Source organism: Pyrus communis, chromosome 16 (assembly GCF_041283825.1).
Source record: "Pyrus communis isolate YQ-2024b chromosome 16, ASM4128382v1, whole genome shotgun sequence".
Classification (NCBI taxonomy): Eukaryota; Viridiplantae; Streptophyta; class Magnoliopsida; order Rosales; family Rosaceae; genus Pyrus; species Pyrus communis.
In genome coordinates, this window is record NC_142580.1 from 16,023,954 (window position 1) to 16,038,729 (window position 14,776).

The following is a 14,776-nucleotide window of genomic DNA, read 5'->3' on the forward strand; positions in this document are numbered from 1 at the left end:
CCTAAACATTCCAACAACTCAAACTTGAATTGTATGAACGTTTAGGCACTCTTCTCTTCCATTCCTCATATTACAAAACAAAGAGAATTGAATTTAAACATTGAAATCAAAGAAACGCGTAAACATTCCAACAACTCAAACGTGAATTGTATGAACGTTTAGGCCCTCTTCTCTTCGTCTTCGTTGTAGCACAAGGACTAAGGGATGTTGTTGGTGTGTTGAATGGATTGGGGGATTATGGAAATGGAAGAAATGGAGGAGAAAGGAAAGGGAATGGTGCAGAAAATGGAGAGACTCACGGCTAGGGAGAAGATGGAAGTGTTTGTGGTGTGTTGTGTATGAAAATGAGATGTCCATGAATGAATGAATGCAAGGGTATTTATAGGAGTAGTGGAGGGAACATATGGCTATGTCATTTGTAGGTGAAGTAGGTGGATGTTGTAGGTGAAGTAGGTGGATGTTGTAGGTGAAGTGGATGTTGTAGGTGAAGTGGGTGGATGTTGTAGGTGAAGTGGATGGATGTTATGTTAAGTGATAAGTGATAAGTGATATGATATGTGGTTATGATATGATAAGTGGTTAAGTGGTGATGATAAGTGATAAGTGATTAAGTGATATGATATGTGGTGATGATAAGTGATAAGTGCATGTGGGTTAACTAATGAAGGAAATGCATGTGCAATGACAATGTGTTAGAATGGATGTGTGTTATGCATGGCATGATTGGGATTAGGAAAGGTTTAAATGTCCTAAAACTAAAGAGAACAAGGTTCCAACATTTTGGCTCCAATTAGGTCTTCAATTTCGTCCAACACTTTGGCTTCAAGCATAAGCTATCCGTCCTTAGCCCAAAAGTGCTCCAAAAGTCTCCAAAATGCATATTTTTGCTCCTTTAGCCCTTTGGACCTACAAACACACGAAAATAGCTTAAAGTACTAAAATAACTAAAGAAACATAACGTAAATGTACGAGAACAAGCCATTTAAGTCGCATAAATATGCTCCTATCACATTATAGGCATATCAAACTTCACTCCGATCAGCAATAGGGACGACCTCATATACGTTAACTTATGGACATGACGTGATGCTACCAGTCAAGCTAAGCATAAACTCGTTACGAGTTATTGAACAAAGCAATTTGTTCAGTGCCGAGTATAGTAAAGCCATGAGGCAAGAGTTAGAGGATTTGGAGGAAGCTCGGCTCGATGTTTATAACTTACTAGTGGTGCAGAAAACGATTACTAAATGAGCTTATAATTGACGAGTTAGGCAAAAGATGTTCGGTGAAGGTGAGTTAGTGTGGCAAACCGTGTTACTAGTAGGGATTAAGGATCCTAGATTCAGGACATGGTCGCCGAACTGGGAGGGCCCATTCATCGTCCACAAAGTTCTCGGCAAGGGGCCATACCACTTCAAGGATTGAATTGGTTTAATTCATAAATTGCCGATCAATGGGAAATTCTTAAAGAAATATTATCCAACCACTTAGGAGATGCAAGAATGAAGGCTTTGCTTCATTAATTTTCAACGGTTGTACACACAAAATTACAAAAGAAATCGACCGGCCCACAAGTTGGCACCAGAAAATCCTAGGGAGTCGAAAGAAGAAAAGCTTCAAGAGCGGCCTTCAGTTCTAGCCACTTCACTTTGCCCATTGTAACCTTGACCTGTCGAGTTCTTTTGTCAGCCTTTAGTTGCTGTATTCGCTTCGTGCCAGCCGTGTACTCTGCCAGTTTAGATTTGTTTGACTCAAAATCCTTTTTGAGGTCAGAAGCAACGGTCGATTTCTGACAATGAAGTTCGGCGATTTGACGGTCAAGGTCATCCAGTTTCTCCTTCTTTGCCTTTATCACCTTGAGCCCTGATCCGTTAGCTTCATGAGCGACCATTGTAGCCTTGAGGTCGTCCTCTGTCTGGAGAGCCTTTTAAAAATAGTGAAATATTATCGAGTTCTTTCCAGGATAATTGTCAGATGAACAACACTTTTGTTGCGCAGCAACCCGTCGGCTGCAAAGTTGTTCAAGCACTCTCCCACAAAGTCAAGGCCTTTATGTTGGAGGATTTGTGAGGCCGAAAGAGAAAGAAGTTCCTGTAGCTTGGCAAGGGGGCTAGACTTGGCCGGGGTTGCAAAAGGCCCAGTCGTCCCTGAAGTGCTGGAGAGAAAGGCATCAAGCTCAACTTCCCATGAAGGTTGCACATAAAATGGTTGTTAGAGAAAAGAGAATTCAAAAGGATGGCAGAGAAAGAAGTTGTTTTAGTCCTGCCGAGAAGAGACTTCGGCCATATCTGCTGGTTCGTTGGTCGAACCCAGAGCTCAATGGCTGAGCCTAGTGTTTAAGGTAGCTTTTCAATTCATGCAGTCGATGAAGGTTATCTACATTTGATGGCCATTGGGGTGGCCAGGAAATATAAATAACGCCATTCGGCGCATATAATTTTTGGTGAAATGAGCGAATAGGCACTTAGCATTTAATGTTTTTGTTGGTTTAGAGTTCTAAGGTAGGAAATTAATAAAAGAAAATGTTGATGTCTTACTAAGTTCAAAGAGACATGCTGAGGAGGAATGTCGAGGTTTTGGTCATGGGGATGAACCTGCATCTCCGCCGTTGTTTTTGGTTCAACAAAAGGTGCAGCTTCATGTCCCGGACCTACTTCGGCTGCTTGGGGGTTGACCTAGCCAGCCCCCCTGACCACCAGTTGGAGATCACCCAGATGGGATGAGACACCTTTACCTTTGTCTAGAGGCAAATGACTCGTAGTAGGTGGTTCAACCCGTCGAGGGTGCTTTACTAGTAAGGGCACTTAGCTCTCGTTTTCCTGATTATAAAAGAGGATTGTTTGTTAGTCGGGAGATCCAGTCAAAATGAAAGGAGAACATTATTAAAGGAAATTGTTATACCCTTTCCTCTAAGACAATCACTGGATTCTTCTTTGGATTAGGGGAAATGTTTCTTTCGGTCGTGGTTGCCCCCTTCTTCAGAGTAGCAACTGCTGGGCCGACATCAGTAGAGGCAACGGTCGGCTCCAGAGTTGCAAGTTCCTTGACAACTGAGGTGATGACTGGTTTAGCTTGGGTGATGGGTCGAACCACGATCACTTGGCCCATGGTCAAGGCCGAAGGGTTTTGTGGTACCTTTTCCGAGACCTGGATAATAAGAGAAGGGATAAGGATACTAGGAGTGGTTGCTCTTGTATACTAACATGAGATAACATGAATCTCTTGCTTTCCTTTCTTTGCCATTTTCTTGATACATTTTTGGGGCTAGGCAACGTTACCAATCCTCTCGATATTCGGGCGAGGCTATTTGCTTGGTGCGAGCAGCACAGTAGTGGCCACTACAGGAGTTGAAGTAATTGTCTTTTTGGCTAAGGGAGCTGCGATAGTTGTAGCCTTCTTTAGAGGATGAGCGAGTTTCTTCTTGGCTGTGACTATCGCAACCTCATCGGCACATTTTATTACGTGACCACCTGGAAAAGCTAAGCCCGAGTCAGAATAAAGTTTGAATAAATGAACAAAGAAATAAAAGATATATACCTTGAGCCATTTCTTTGGATTTTGGAGCAAAAGTCTTTTTTGGTCGATCGCCAAAAAGCTTATTTGAAGTGTCCTCGGCCGAAGCACCAAAGAAATCCTTGATATAGGCATCCCACCAATTGGCGAAGGTGCTGGTATAATGGATCTCTGGAGTATTCGGCTGAAGGTAGAATTTGGTACATCACTCTTGATATTCTTACTCGGCTTCCTTACATTCCCTTTCTAAGGAGCTGAAGAGGTGTTCTCGGCTCAAGAGTGAGCGAGAAATGAGGAGTGGGATAGGACAACCCTGAAGATAATCTAATTGATGAGCCATAAAGTGGGGATGGTAGACTTCCTGGCTAGCTCGTCGAGCATCGCAACCAAGGGGAAAGTCGCAAGCTAGGGTAAACGACCCCCAGGATTGTCGAAGGTCAGCTTCCTCTGCTTCTTCTTATGCCGTTATGGGGAGGTTGATGGAAGATAGATATTTCTGGTGGCGGCAGACAAGAAATTCATCATTTGACAGATCTTCAAGGCCAAAGAAATACTTGAAGATGTCTTTGGCCGACTGAGTAGGAATGGGGTGCGAGGCCATTTGAAGACCTATCACTTCAGAAGAGTTGAAGTTTAGGATCTCTGGTCTCAACGTGGAAAAATAAACCTGCAGCTAGAGTTGAAAGACCTAAAGTGGGCCATCCTGGTGGGGATCGATTTTCCTAACAGAGGCCTCAACCAAACACCAAGTGAGGTTGGTGAGGATAGCCAAGTTGAGGGCCAGGACACGACCACTGGCTAGAGCTTCAGCCACTGGCATATTTTCGACTAAACATTTGTTCGACTTGGTACAAAAGATGAATTTATTGTACTAGTAAAACAAGAAGGTCTTATGCTTTCCTTTCTTGAGATCCTCCTCCTCTGGGCTAGCAAAGTGGCTGATTAATGTGTTGCAGTTGAAGAAATTTTTGTGTAGTTTGTGCGCATCTTCTTTTGACACCTCTGGATCTTTCTTTGTTAAAACTTCGATGGCATGCTTGTTGAAGACTGTTTTCAGATCCAGGTTAAATTGATATCGAGAAAGAGTGGTATCAATTTGGATACCAGAAGGAGAAGTGCCGAGTATGGCTGTGATATCCACCATGGTTGGACCAATGGGGCCAAGAGGAAGAACCATAGTATTGATGGCCGAATACCAGATGCTCAGGGCGGCCATCAGGAGCTTTCGGTCCATTTTGATCTCAAGGGTTGAAAGTTTGATGGCATTGCAGATGCTAAGAGTCTTCCATTCATCGCTGAAGTTGGCTCCATTCGTGTGACCCAAGTAGCCTAGGTCGTGGGGGTTGAGGGCCAAGCCCTTAGGGTTTGGTCGATTCCCACATCGACCAATCATACCATTGGAATAAGGGTTTTAGGTAGTGGGCTTTCAACATTTCGGTGATGGTTTCTGGGATGTCGTCCTTAAATAGTGGTCCTAGAATCTGGTGGAAGGTGTTTGAATCACCATCAAATCAGAGGTTTTGATAGCATTTCGATCGATGAAGTCTTGGCATTTGTTGCATTCCTCGGTGAGCTTGGTAATGAAAGTATTGGAGGCCATTGATGAAGGTTTGAAGGTTTTTCTGGGTTTCGAAGTTTGGTTTCTTTTTCTGGGTTGAGAGCAAACTGGCAAGAATTGATGAAAGTTGAAAGCGTGAAAGGTCAAATGAATCTGGGCAGAGTATTTATAGGCAATTAAGGGAGAAGATCAACTTGTTTAGGTTTAAGAGATGAAGGGCAAATCCGATCAAAGAATTTCATAATCATAACAGATCTTTTAAAATCTAGGTGAAGAGGCCAAAAAGCACCCAAATTAAAGTTGCACGATTGTGTGTAACGATGAGTTTTATGACGAAGAGACATTTCAACGTCCACATACCTCGAATGTGGGGTACGCATTATTGAAGATGGACAGTCGCAATGAGAAACTACCACGTGTTAAGTTTTATAGCGTTTTCAGAAAACTGATAGGGGTAAGAGATTGTGCTTAATAAATGCGTCTGGGTGGTTGGAGTATTCATGGCTTGCAATGTTCTCTGGCTTTCTAGAGGGAATATGCTAAGGGTTTATTCTTTGGCAATAAATCGCTTTTTCAAGCTCGAGGCTCGTCTAGGAATTATAGGGCGAAGACCTCAGAAGGAAGGGGGCAATGTTTGGGCCCAAAATAATATTTTGGGCCAAGCATAGAGTCGTTCTCGGCCCAGTAAAATTCATCTAGAATCTTGTTATTGGCCGTCCAATCAACGTCGGTCGAATCCTATTACGGAGAAGATTGGTGTAGATAAAGGGTGAGGTAGTCGAACCTAGTGCAACAAGGAGTCTTAAAGCTGAGGATGCTTCGAAACAGGGGATGAATTTGGTTTGTTAAAGAGCTTGGTTCAAAGTCCTATAGGGGTTAGGATTGGCCAAAACCTGATAAGATTGGGTTGAAGAGTTCTAATCCAAGTGAATCTCTAGTTCGGTTATAAGGGGTTTGCTGCTATAAATAAAAAGGGGAGAGCATCATTCAAAGCCCTTCAAATCAACACACAAATTGTCCTGCACAAAGCTTCTCAACAACCCTGAGATTTTTCCTTTTCCCCTTTCTTCTCGCCAACACATCTTCAGTTTGGATAAACAACACTGTGAAGGTAACCGGCGACATTTTCAGTTTGGATAGACAACATTGGAGTCGTAGAATCAGCCGACCGAGGAGCACCTTCAGTTTGGATAGACAACATTGCTTCGAGTCTGACTGGTTATTTATCCAAGTCTTGGTTAACAAGGATGTTCGAGTCCTTGTTGGTAGAGGTCATCTCATCAGTCTTTTCGGCGAAGTGAGGTGTTACTAGGTTACTAGGCTTGGCATATTGAAAGTCGAGTTTTATGATTGGATATTTGCAAGTACATTTTAGAGTTCGGCATTATGACGGCCAAACAACATTTACAATCAAGACATTTATCTCTGTCGAGTATTTGTGTCCGTGCAATTTAGTGCCAATTTGGCATACTTATACTCTCACGAATATAATTACTGAGATCGAACCCGACGCCGACGATTTGTGAACTTCGAAGAAACTAGCAGCCTTTTCTTTAGGCTCTAGAACCCAAAGGCCGAGGCGTGTTCCTTTCTCGGCCGCAGTCGTAAGATCAAGAAGTCAGTAGTGCGCCCAACGCCACATCAATATATTTTACTCTCCGGTTGAACTTGGTTGACTAGTTGGCATGCCCCGCACACAACTGAAGGACGTAGTTAGCTTATTAGTTACTCGGCCCGCGCGCCATGTAGGCTTGGTAGTTTTTAGGATCAACAGAACCTTAACTTTTCACACAATATATATAATCTCTATTTGAGGGAGAAATATTTGTAATCAGTGTCCTTGATTTTCTTAGAATTTATTTTTATTGAATTCCAGATTACAGAGTTGTATGTCATATATTGCACTCAGGATGCAACTCGAGCAAGTTAGACGCGTTAAATGGTGAACCCACCCCTAAACCAACATTTATTGGAGTTGGGCTTGTCCGAGTTAAGGTTTAATTGGGTTTGGGTTCTCTTGGGTTGGATTTGGGTTTGCTCAACTTTATTAATTTCAATCTTATAACACCTTAGTTTGCAATATTTTTCAAATTTTATACCAAACAACCTCAATAAATATTAGTTCAAATTCTACTTTGCGCATCATAATCCACACAAAAAAGCTAAACCAAATAGTGTAGAATAAGATTACAAGGGAATACCAAAGTTTCAACCAAAGACACATAAAAGAAACATTATCATTCATTGTTCAAATAAAAACCAACAACAAACTTTAATTATAGTCATTCCTAAAATTTTAAACCTGCCACCATTTCGATGGTGAAGATGGGACCGTTTCTTTGAAGGTTTCATCCACCATTAATGGTTTCAAGCCTTCAACATGGCAATGTTGGGAAGTAAAGATATCGTCTTCTCGGTTGGCTTTACTGCCTTGTGTTTGCCTATAGCGGTGTGTATGCTATTCAAGATCATGAGGTCTCTAAAAACCCCCCTGGAAACAATGGAGGTGGTGGCCCAGGAAATGGAGATGATAGAGGTGACTGCTAACCAATCTCTGTCTAAACTCTCTCTGTGCTGCTGCAAAAACCCAACCTAGATCGAAGTTTTAGCAGCTACCCCTTGCTCTTGCTCAAGGTAGGTGGCAGCCTGATACTCCCTTCCTCCCTCTTTTCCTCCTCTTTCCCACTGTTCTACATTGCCCTCTCCTTCTTTTCCTCCCCTCTCATCTTCTTTATCCTTTCCCCCCCTTCCAGTCTTATTTCTTTCTTTTATTTCGGTTCTCTTATGAGTTTTATCTTAGTTTCCTTTGAGCTTGGTCTTAAATACCCCTGAGCTTGTCTCACATTTGGGCTTCATGCCCCTTATATGGTGTTCTTTGCCACCTTTTATTGTTTATTGTTATTTACTTTTCCTTACTCCCTCCTGCTTAACCATGATATTTCATCCCCACTCCATCTTGTGCTCACATTTACAGGTTCCAATAAGAAGTTGGATACCAGATTCACTTTCATCCCTCACTTCTCCTCCCTAAACCGCCATGCTAGATCCCCATCGAGGCCAAGTGTTATGCAGCCTACACCACAATAAGGGTATTTTATATACCCTTAGCCTCACTTTCTATCCATAAGATACTTTGTTTGTATATATTTGTAGGGGTTTGTGAAGGGGACTTGGATTTGGTGTCTACTTTCTTAGTTCGGGGTTTGGCTTCCTCCACGGATCTGATGGCATAGGCAATTTGGTTTATGCTTATATCAAGTTTTGGTTATAATTATCATAAAATTAAAATGATAGCTATAAATCTATATGAGGTCTAAAATTTGGTTATTTTTTCAAATTTCCCAAATGAGGAGGATCGAGTGTAAATTTGATGAATTTATCTCCATTTTTGTCGACGTAGTAAAACAAATTCTGCAGTAGCAATCCAACAAATTCACAATCACCAGAACACCCGCCAACCACAATCCTCACAAAAGCCCCATAATCCTCCCTGCCATGCACCACACCTGACCCGCAAATAGCACCGACAACCCGCATATGGTCAAGTACCCGAAAATGAGCACGAAGGTTATACCAACCCTCCCTTGAGTAGCTCATAGCTCTTCTCCATGGTGGCGAACTCGTAGACATGCTTGAGCACGGAGACCATGCGAGCCAAGTTCCAGAGCGCGGTGATGTAAACATGGACGACCAACAAGAGGAGGGAGATGACAATGCCGAAGAAAAAGCACCATAATTAATATCTATTTTTTAGAAGGAGACGAGATTGGAGGTGTAGAGGGAGACGATCCTCAATTTCATTTTGATTGACTTCATTTTAAGGGTATATTAATATTTTCATATCAACTTTTAGTTATAATTATTATAAACTTCAAAGGTGCTATATTTCTACATAGGTTACAAATTTAATTATTTTTCCAGATTTCGTAACTCCCTATAATTCCAACGGGAAACTTCTTTCAAAGTAGACCTAAAGAGAGAGAAACAAAGTTAGAAAGAGAGAGTTTGAGAAAGAGAGAACTAGAGAATGCAATTCAACATCTTCATAGGTTCAGCATCATGCCAATAAAAAATTTTGTGCATAGAGGCAATCATAATGGTTGTTAGTACAGTATGTTCAACGGTAGTTTCTGCCCTTTCAAGGCATTCTTGGTGATAGGGGTTAATCCGTATAGAAGGCTGAGAATTGGTGCACTGTTTGCAGTTTTCTGTACTTGTTTTTTTTTTTTTTTTTTTCTATGTTGTGTAACAATAAGTTTCTCTGTGTGCTGTTCCATGCCTAATCCGGAAAAAAAATCTAGGAAACAGTCCCCCCTCCCCCAAGCGTCCCCCAATGATGACCCCCTGAACAATCAGGGAAACAATGACGAGGGAAATAATTCAAGAGGAAACAATCCACCAAAACCTAAAAACCCCTCAAAAACCCAAAGAGCATCGCCAAGATCTTTCTACCTTTTATTCGCCGCTCCATCTCTGACCGCTGCAACTGCCGCCAAAACCCCATTTGAGCATTCCCTTTCTGCTTCTTGCCAAAACTCCCTTCAATTGTTTACCATATCAAATTCCCCACTTCCTTCAATTACTCAAAATCCTTCCACAGATTGGGAAGCTTCATTCGAGATAGAGAGAAAGATAGAGAGAAAGAAAGAGACAGGAAGAGAGTTAGAAAAAGAGAGATAGTGTGAGAGAGCTATGGAATGCAATACAACTTAACATTTTTCTTGTTCAGAGGTACAGTATCGGTTACGGAATACATGACCAAGTTGTCGGATCCAAGCATTAGGTTTTCTCCAATATTTCATATGAAGATTTACTTCTAATCTAACGAATGTGAATATAGAATAATGAGACCCAAAATAGCAGAGTAAAATTGTTCAGTTTTCTCACAAACTTACAATATCCCTTTAAATGGCCAAAAGACCAACCTTTTTTCATTGTTGTTCATTTGTAGGTGCACGATGAATCATGCACAAAATATGCTCATACTTCTCACAAAATAGGCTTGAGACTATAAGGCATTTTTTGGGTAGGCCTCACTGTACAAGATAACTCTTCGCCGCCAATAGTTTCAATTTGTACCGTATGTATTTACTTTCCAGCAACTAAATAATTTGGTTGCCAAAATAACGAAAGGCGGCCAATTCTCAGCTGGTCGCCAATACAATGAATTGACAACCAAATCTCCGCTGGTCGCAAAATAAAAGTGTTGCGAAATGGTTTTTTTCTTGTAGTGGAAGTTTTATCTTCATTTTAGAAATGATTTTATATCTTTGATTTTTGCCTATGGACTTTTAGGATTAGTGAATGCCCATCTATTTTTGACAAAAAAAAAAAAAAAAACGCCCATCTGTTGATTCTTTTTTTCTTTCTTGTTATGAAATTAAGGTGAGCGACTCAAAATTACTGTAGCTGCTATCAAATAGTGAGAGGATTGTTAGTTTCTTAAAGTTGGAAAGTCACATATACTCAACTCAGTCACAGTGATCTCATTCTTAGGTTGTTTCTTTCTTTGAGTCTTATATTGTACCCTTTTCGTAGATTCGTTTTGTACAAAGTACTCATGGCCTGATTGGTATCAGTGTTATAAGAGTAGTTGTACCCCAACCCTTTAGGCTAGCACCCAGTCCAAAAAATGGACCTGCATCCCGTTTATTTGCTCCACCCCAGCCCTTTAGGCTGGCACCCAGCCCAAGCCAGGCCACAGGCCAGCCTATAATCGACAAAGGGAAGGGATGGCCTATCTGACTCAGCATGACGTCTGACGGCCTTTTATAATTTTTTTGCACCAGGCGTGTGGGAAGGACGAGCGATTGGGCGTGCGTCGCCAACAACAAAACAGAGGTGGGCTTGCTTGCACATGCGCACTAAACCTATATGATGGGAGGCCACGTGGCCAGTCCTCAGCCGTTGGATTTCCAACGGCTAGATTTCAGGACCGTTGGATATCCAACGGTCAAAAAATATTAAATTTGAAACCTAACGGCAAATAACATGGCTTGATCTGGGCCGTTCAATCCAGAGATCAACGGTCCATGTTTTTCAGCCAGAAATTAAAAAAATAAAAAATAAAAAAAAAGGCATAACGGTTAGAATTATGACCGTTGGCCACTTGTCAAGGTATAGGTTGTTGGATTTAAATCTTTTCCAAATCCAACGGTCCAGATTAATTACCTAAATTAAAATTGATAAAAAAAATTGTTAAAAAATATAGAAAAAATTTAAAAAAATTTATTTATTTTTCCTATAAATATCTAATCCTCATATTCCACCTCACACCACATTTCAATATTTTCAACAATTTTTACCAAAGCTTTCATATAATTTTTTAGAGGAAAAAATGACTACGTGAAAGGTCATCGAAGATCTTACTTTGTGTGAATGCTGGGTTCACACTATTCATGACCTGATTACAGGTAATGAGATGGATAAGCGAGAAATGTGTAGTAAAATTACGAAATCATTTTGCGATGTACATGGAAAAGACACCAGAAGTAGTCAACGTCTTCAAGGTCGTTGGAAAAAACTCAACGTATCCTTTACTTGTTGGAAAAACGCCATCTCTCATGCTTCTGGTAATCTACGTAGTGGGACAAGTTTAGCGGATCAGGTGACAATATTTTTATTTATTTATATGCATTCCACCCGCATCAATATTTTAATTTATTTATTTCTGTTACACCCACATTTTATAGTCCTGTCTTATTCCACATTTATAGACACTACAAGCACAAGCATTCTACAATGTGAAGAACCACAACAAATCACTCAGCAAATGGGAATGTTGGCAAATTGTCAAAGATTGCCCCAAATACAGAATTGTGGCAACCGGTCCAGAAGTTGTCATGCACGGCATGGGTCTACAAAGTTCGCCAGAGGCAGACACAGCCGAACAAGAATGCGACACATTTGAAGAGACGGAATGGATGCCAGAAGAAGTGTCGGAGACCCAACCGACTCGTCAATCCCTCAGGCCTTACTGTAAAAAGGCATCAAAGAAAAAAGGTAGTTCTGACTACACTAAATATATGGGCAAACTTGCTCGCCAAGGTGAACTGAACATGGCGCGGGAATTAGCTAGAGATGAGAAAAAAGCTGCTGTTATGGCAACAATATTAGCAGCTACTGAGAGACGTGATGCGGCGGTTGAGAGACAAAGAGAATACTTTATCGAGAGAACGAGATGATTAGAGAAGCACTTTATCGAGAAAATGAGATGCTTAGAGAAGAAATGATGGTTCAAGCAGATTGTGACACTATGAACAAGCCTCTAGTAGGACTGTCTTCAAATTCAAAATATTTTTGGACTTCGGAAAAAAGAGATGTAGTGCGAAGGAGGCATGCAAGAGATGCGGAAACAAGTCGAGGGGGTTCTAGCTACATAGATCCTAGCAACGAAGATCCTAGCACCACTTGTATAATTTCGTATTTATTTGTAGTACTTTATTTAATTTCGTCTTAATTCTTAGTACTTTATGTAATTTCGTCTTTCTTTTTATTAATAGATGTAATTTCTTATTTATTATTAGTACTTTGTGTAATTTCTTATTTATTTTTTAAAACTTTATGTAATTTCAAATCTATTTCTGGAACTTTATTTAAACACATCAAATAAGATTACATAAATCCACCAAATAAACTAAAAAAAAAAAAAAAAAAAAAAAAAACGCCAATAAAATTACATAACCTTACCAAATAAACCTAAAAAAACACACACTAAATAAAATTACATAAACTTAAAAAAATACACTTTATTCTTCAATCGAAAGCTCATTTTAATTATCTTTTGTTGCAATCCCCACTGGTGCTCAATCAAGTCATTCTAGCAGCTTTTGTGCCAGTATGGCTCTTGCACTGAAGTGTACTGCTCAACGATCAATTCATTGTAATGTCCATCCCATTCTAACAGCTCGTGTTGCACGAGATCTTCAGTCCGGTCATGAGCATAGTAGATACTTGTTCTTGAGTTGTTCATCGTATCCGGCTCGTATTCATCGACGACATCATAATCATACTGATCTTCCACAATCATGTTGTGGAGAATAATACACGTCATCATGATGGATCGAAGAGCCTCGACATCAAACATTCTAGCAGTAGCCCTGACAATCGCCCAACGAGCTTTCAGATTACCAAAATAACGCTCCACATCCTTCCTACATCCCTTTTGACATTTTGCGAAGTGTTTTTCTTTTTCACTCTATAGATGTGAGACTGTTTTGACAAACGTTGACCACCTTGGGTAAATGATGTCTGCAAGGTAGTATGGTCTTTCATATTTATGACCATTAACCCAATATGTGCATCTCGGCACTTTTCCTTGCAGCAGTTCGTCGAACACTGGAGATTGGGCAAAGACATTTAGGTCATTCTGAGCTCCTCGAACACCAATAAAAAATGCCAAATCCATGTATCAAATGAAGTCACCACTTCCAAAATGATACTTTTGGCTCATTTTCTGTCGCCATAAGCTCCTTGCCACGCACTTGGATAATTTTTCCAAGTCCAGTGCATGCATTCGATGCTTCCAATCATGTCAGGGAAACCTCGCATCTCACCTTTCCTCAGAAGCCTTCCCATGTCCCTTGGCATGGGTTTTCCGAGGTACTCATTGGTGTAGAGCACTTCAATTGTAGAGCAAAACCGCATCAGGGACTCCAGAACAGTTGTTTTTCCCATCCTCGTGATCTTATCCACTTGATCTGCAGATACTCCATATGTAAGCATTTGTAAGGCAGCCGTAATTTTTTGCTCCAAGAGATCTTTACCTCGTTTTTCCCTTTTTCTATCGAAGTTTGCGGCACGTCTGGGTTTGGCTTTCTGACCCACAACTTCCATGACACGACGGGAATGTGAGGCCCTTTGCCTTCTATGGTCATCATCCTCATCCTCCTCCATTGCGAAAGCCTTATCTCCACCTCCACCTTCCTCGAGATTAACCAATTCTTCCTGTTGTGCCAACAATCTTTTGTGTTGCTCCTCAAGTTGTTTATATACTCTCCTTGAAGAAGACATTGTAAGAACTCAAGATTTGAAAACGATGAAGAATGATTCTGAGCTAAAAAGAAGGATTAAGTTTGGTGTGAGGATGGATGTAGGGATGTAGAGTTTATATGGACAAAAAAAGAAAGGATGAGGTTGTGGACAATGCCATGTGGCACTACGTGATTGGTTGAAAATGTTATCGAAATCTTGGCTAAATTATTGTAAACAAATAGTGACACGAGGCGCATCAGGATTGGTTGAAAATCTATTCACAAAATAATACGTTCGGATAATGACACATGGCATGACGAGATTGGTTAAAAATCCTATCTGAAATTAAAACTATTTTATTTATTTATTTTATTTTTTAGGGGTGGAGATACATTTGGCCTATCACTGTTCATTGAGCTATATCACTGTTCACTGAGTGGATTAAATGAGCTGGGTGCTGGCGCATGTTTTTTAGGGGTGGAGTTGCTCTAAGTGATCTGGTTTAGCTAGCTGGATTACACACTCATTTGGATAAACCTTTTTTTTTTTTCCTTATCCTATTCATTGTAACAAAGTAGAAGATATGTGCAATAATACATGAATTGTGAGATTGAAATCATACATGTACTTTGTTGGAATTCATCCGTGGAAGTAAAATGGGCAACCCTAGGCCAACAAGGCTCACCGCTTTGCAAGAATTGGGGGGAACGTCTATTTTACGCATCATTACTC

General features: G+C 40.7%; 1 protein-coding gene across 1 annotated transcript; it reads right to left on the minus strand.

Moving 5' to 3' along the window:
* Positions 1–13,519: 13,519 nt before the first annotated feature.
* LOC148690044 (uncharacterized) lies at positions 13,520–14,083 on the minus strand. Its single transcript, XM_088687443.1, has one exon. The coding sequence runs from the start codon at positions 14,081–14,083 to the stop codon at positions 13,520–13,522; it is 564 nt and encodes a 187-aa protein (XP_088543569.1).
* Between the last annotated feature and the right edge of the window lie 693 nt (positions 14,084–14,776).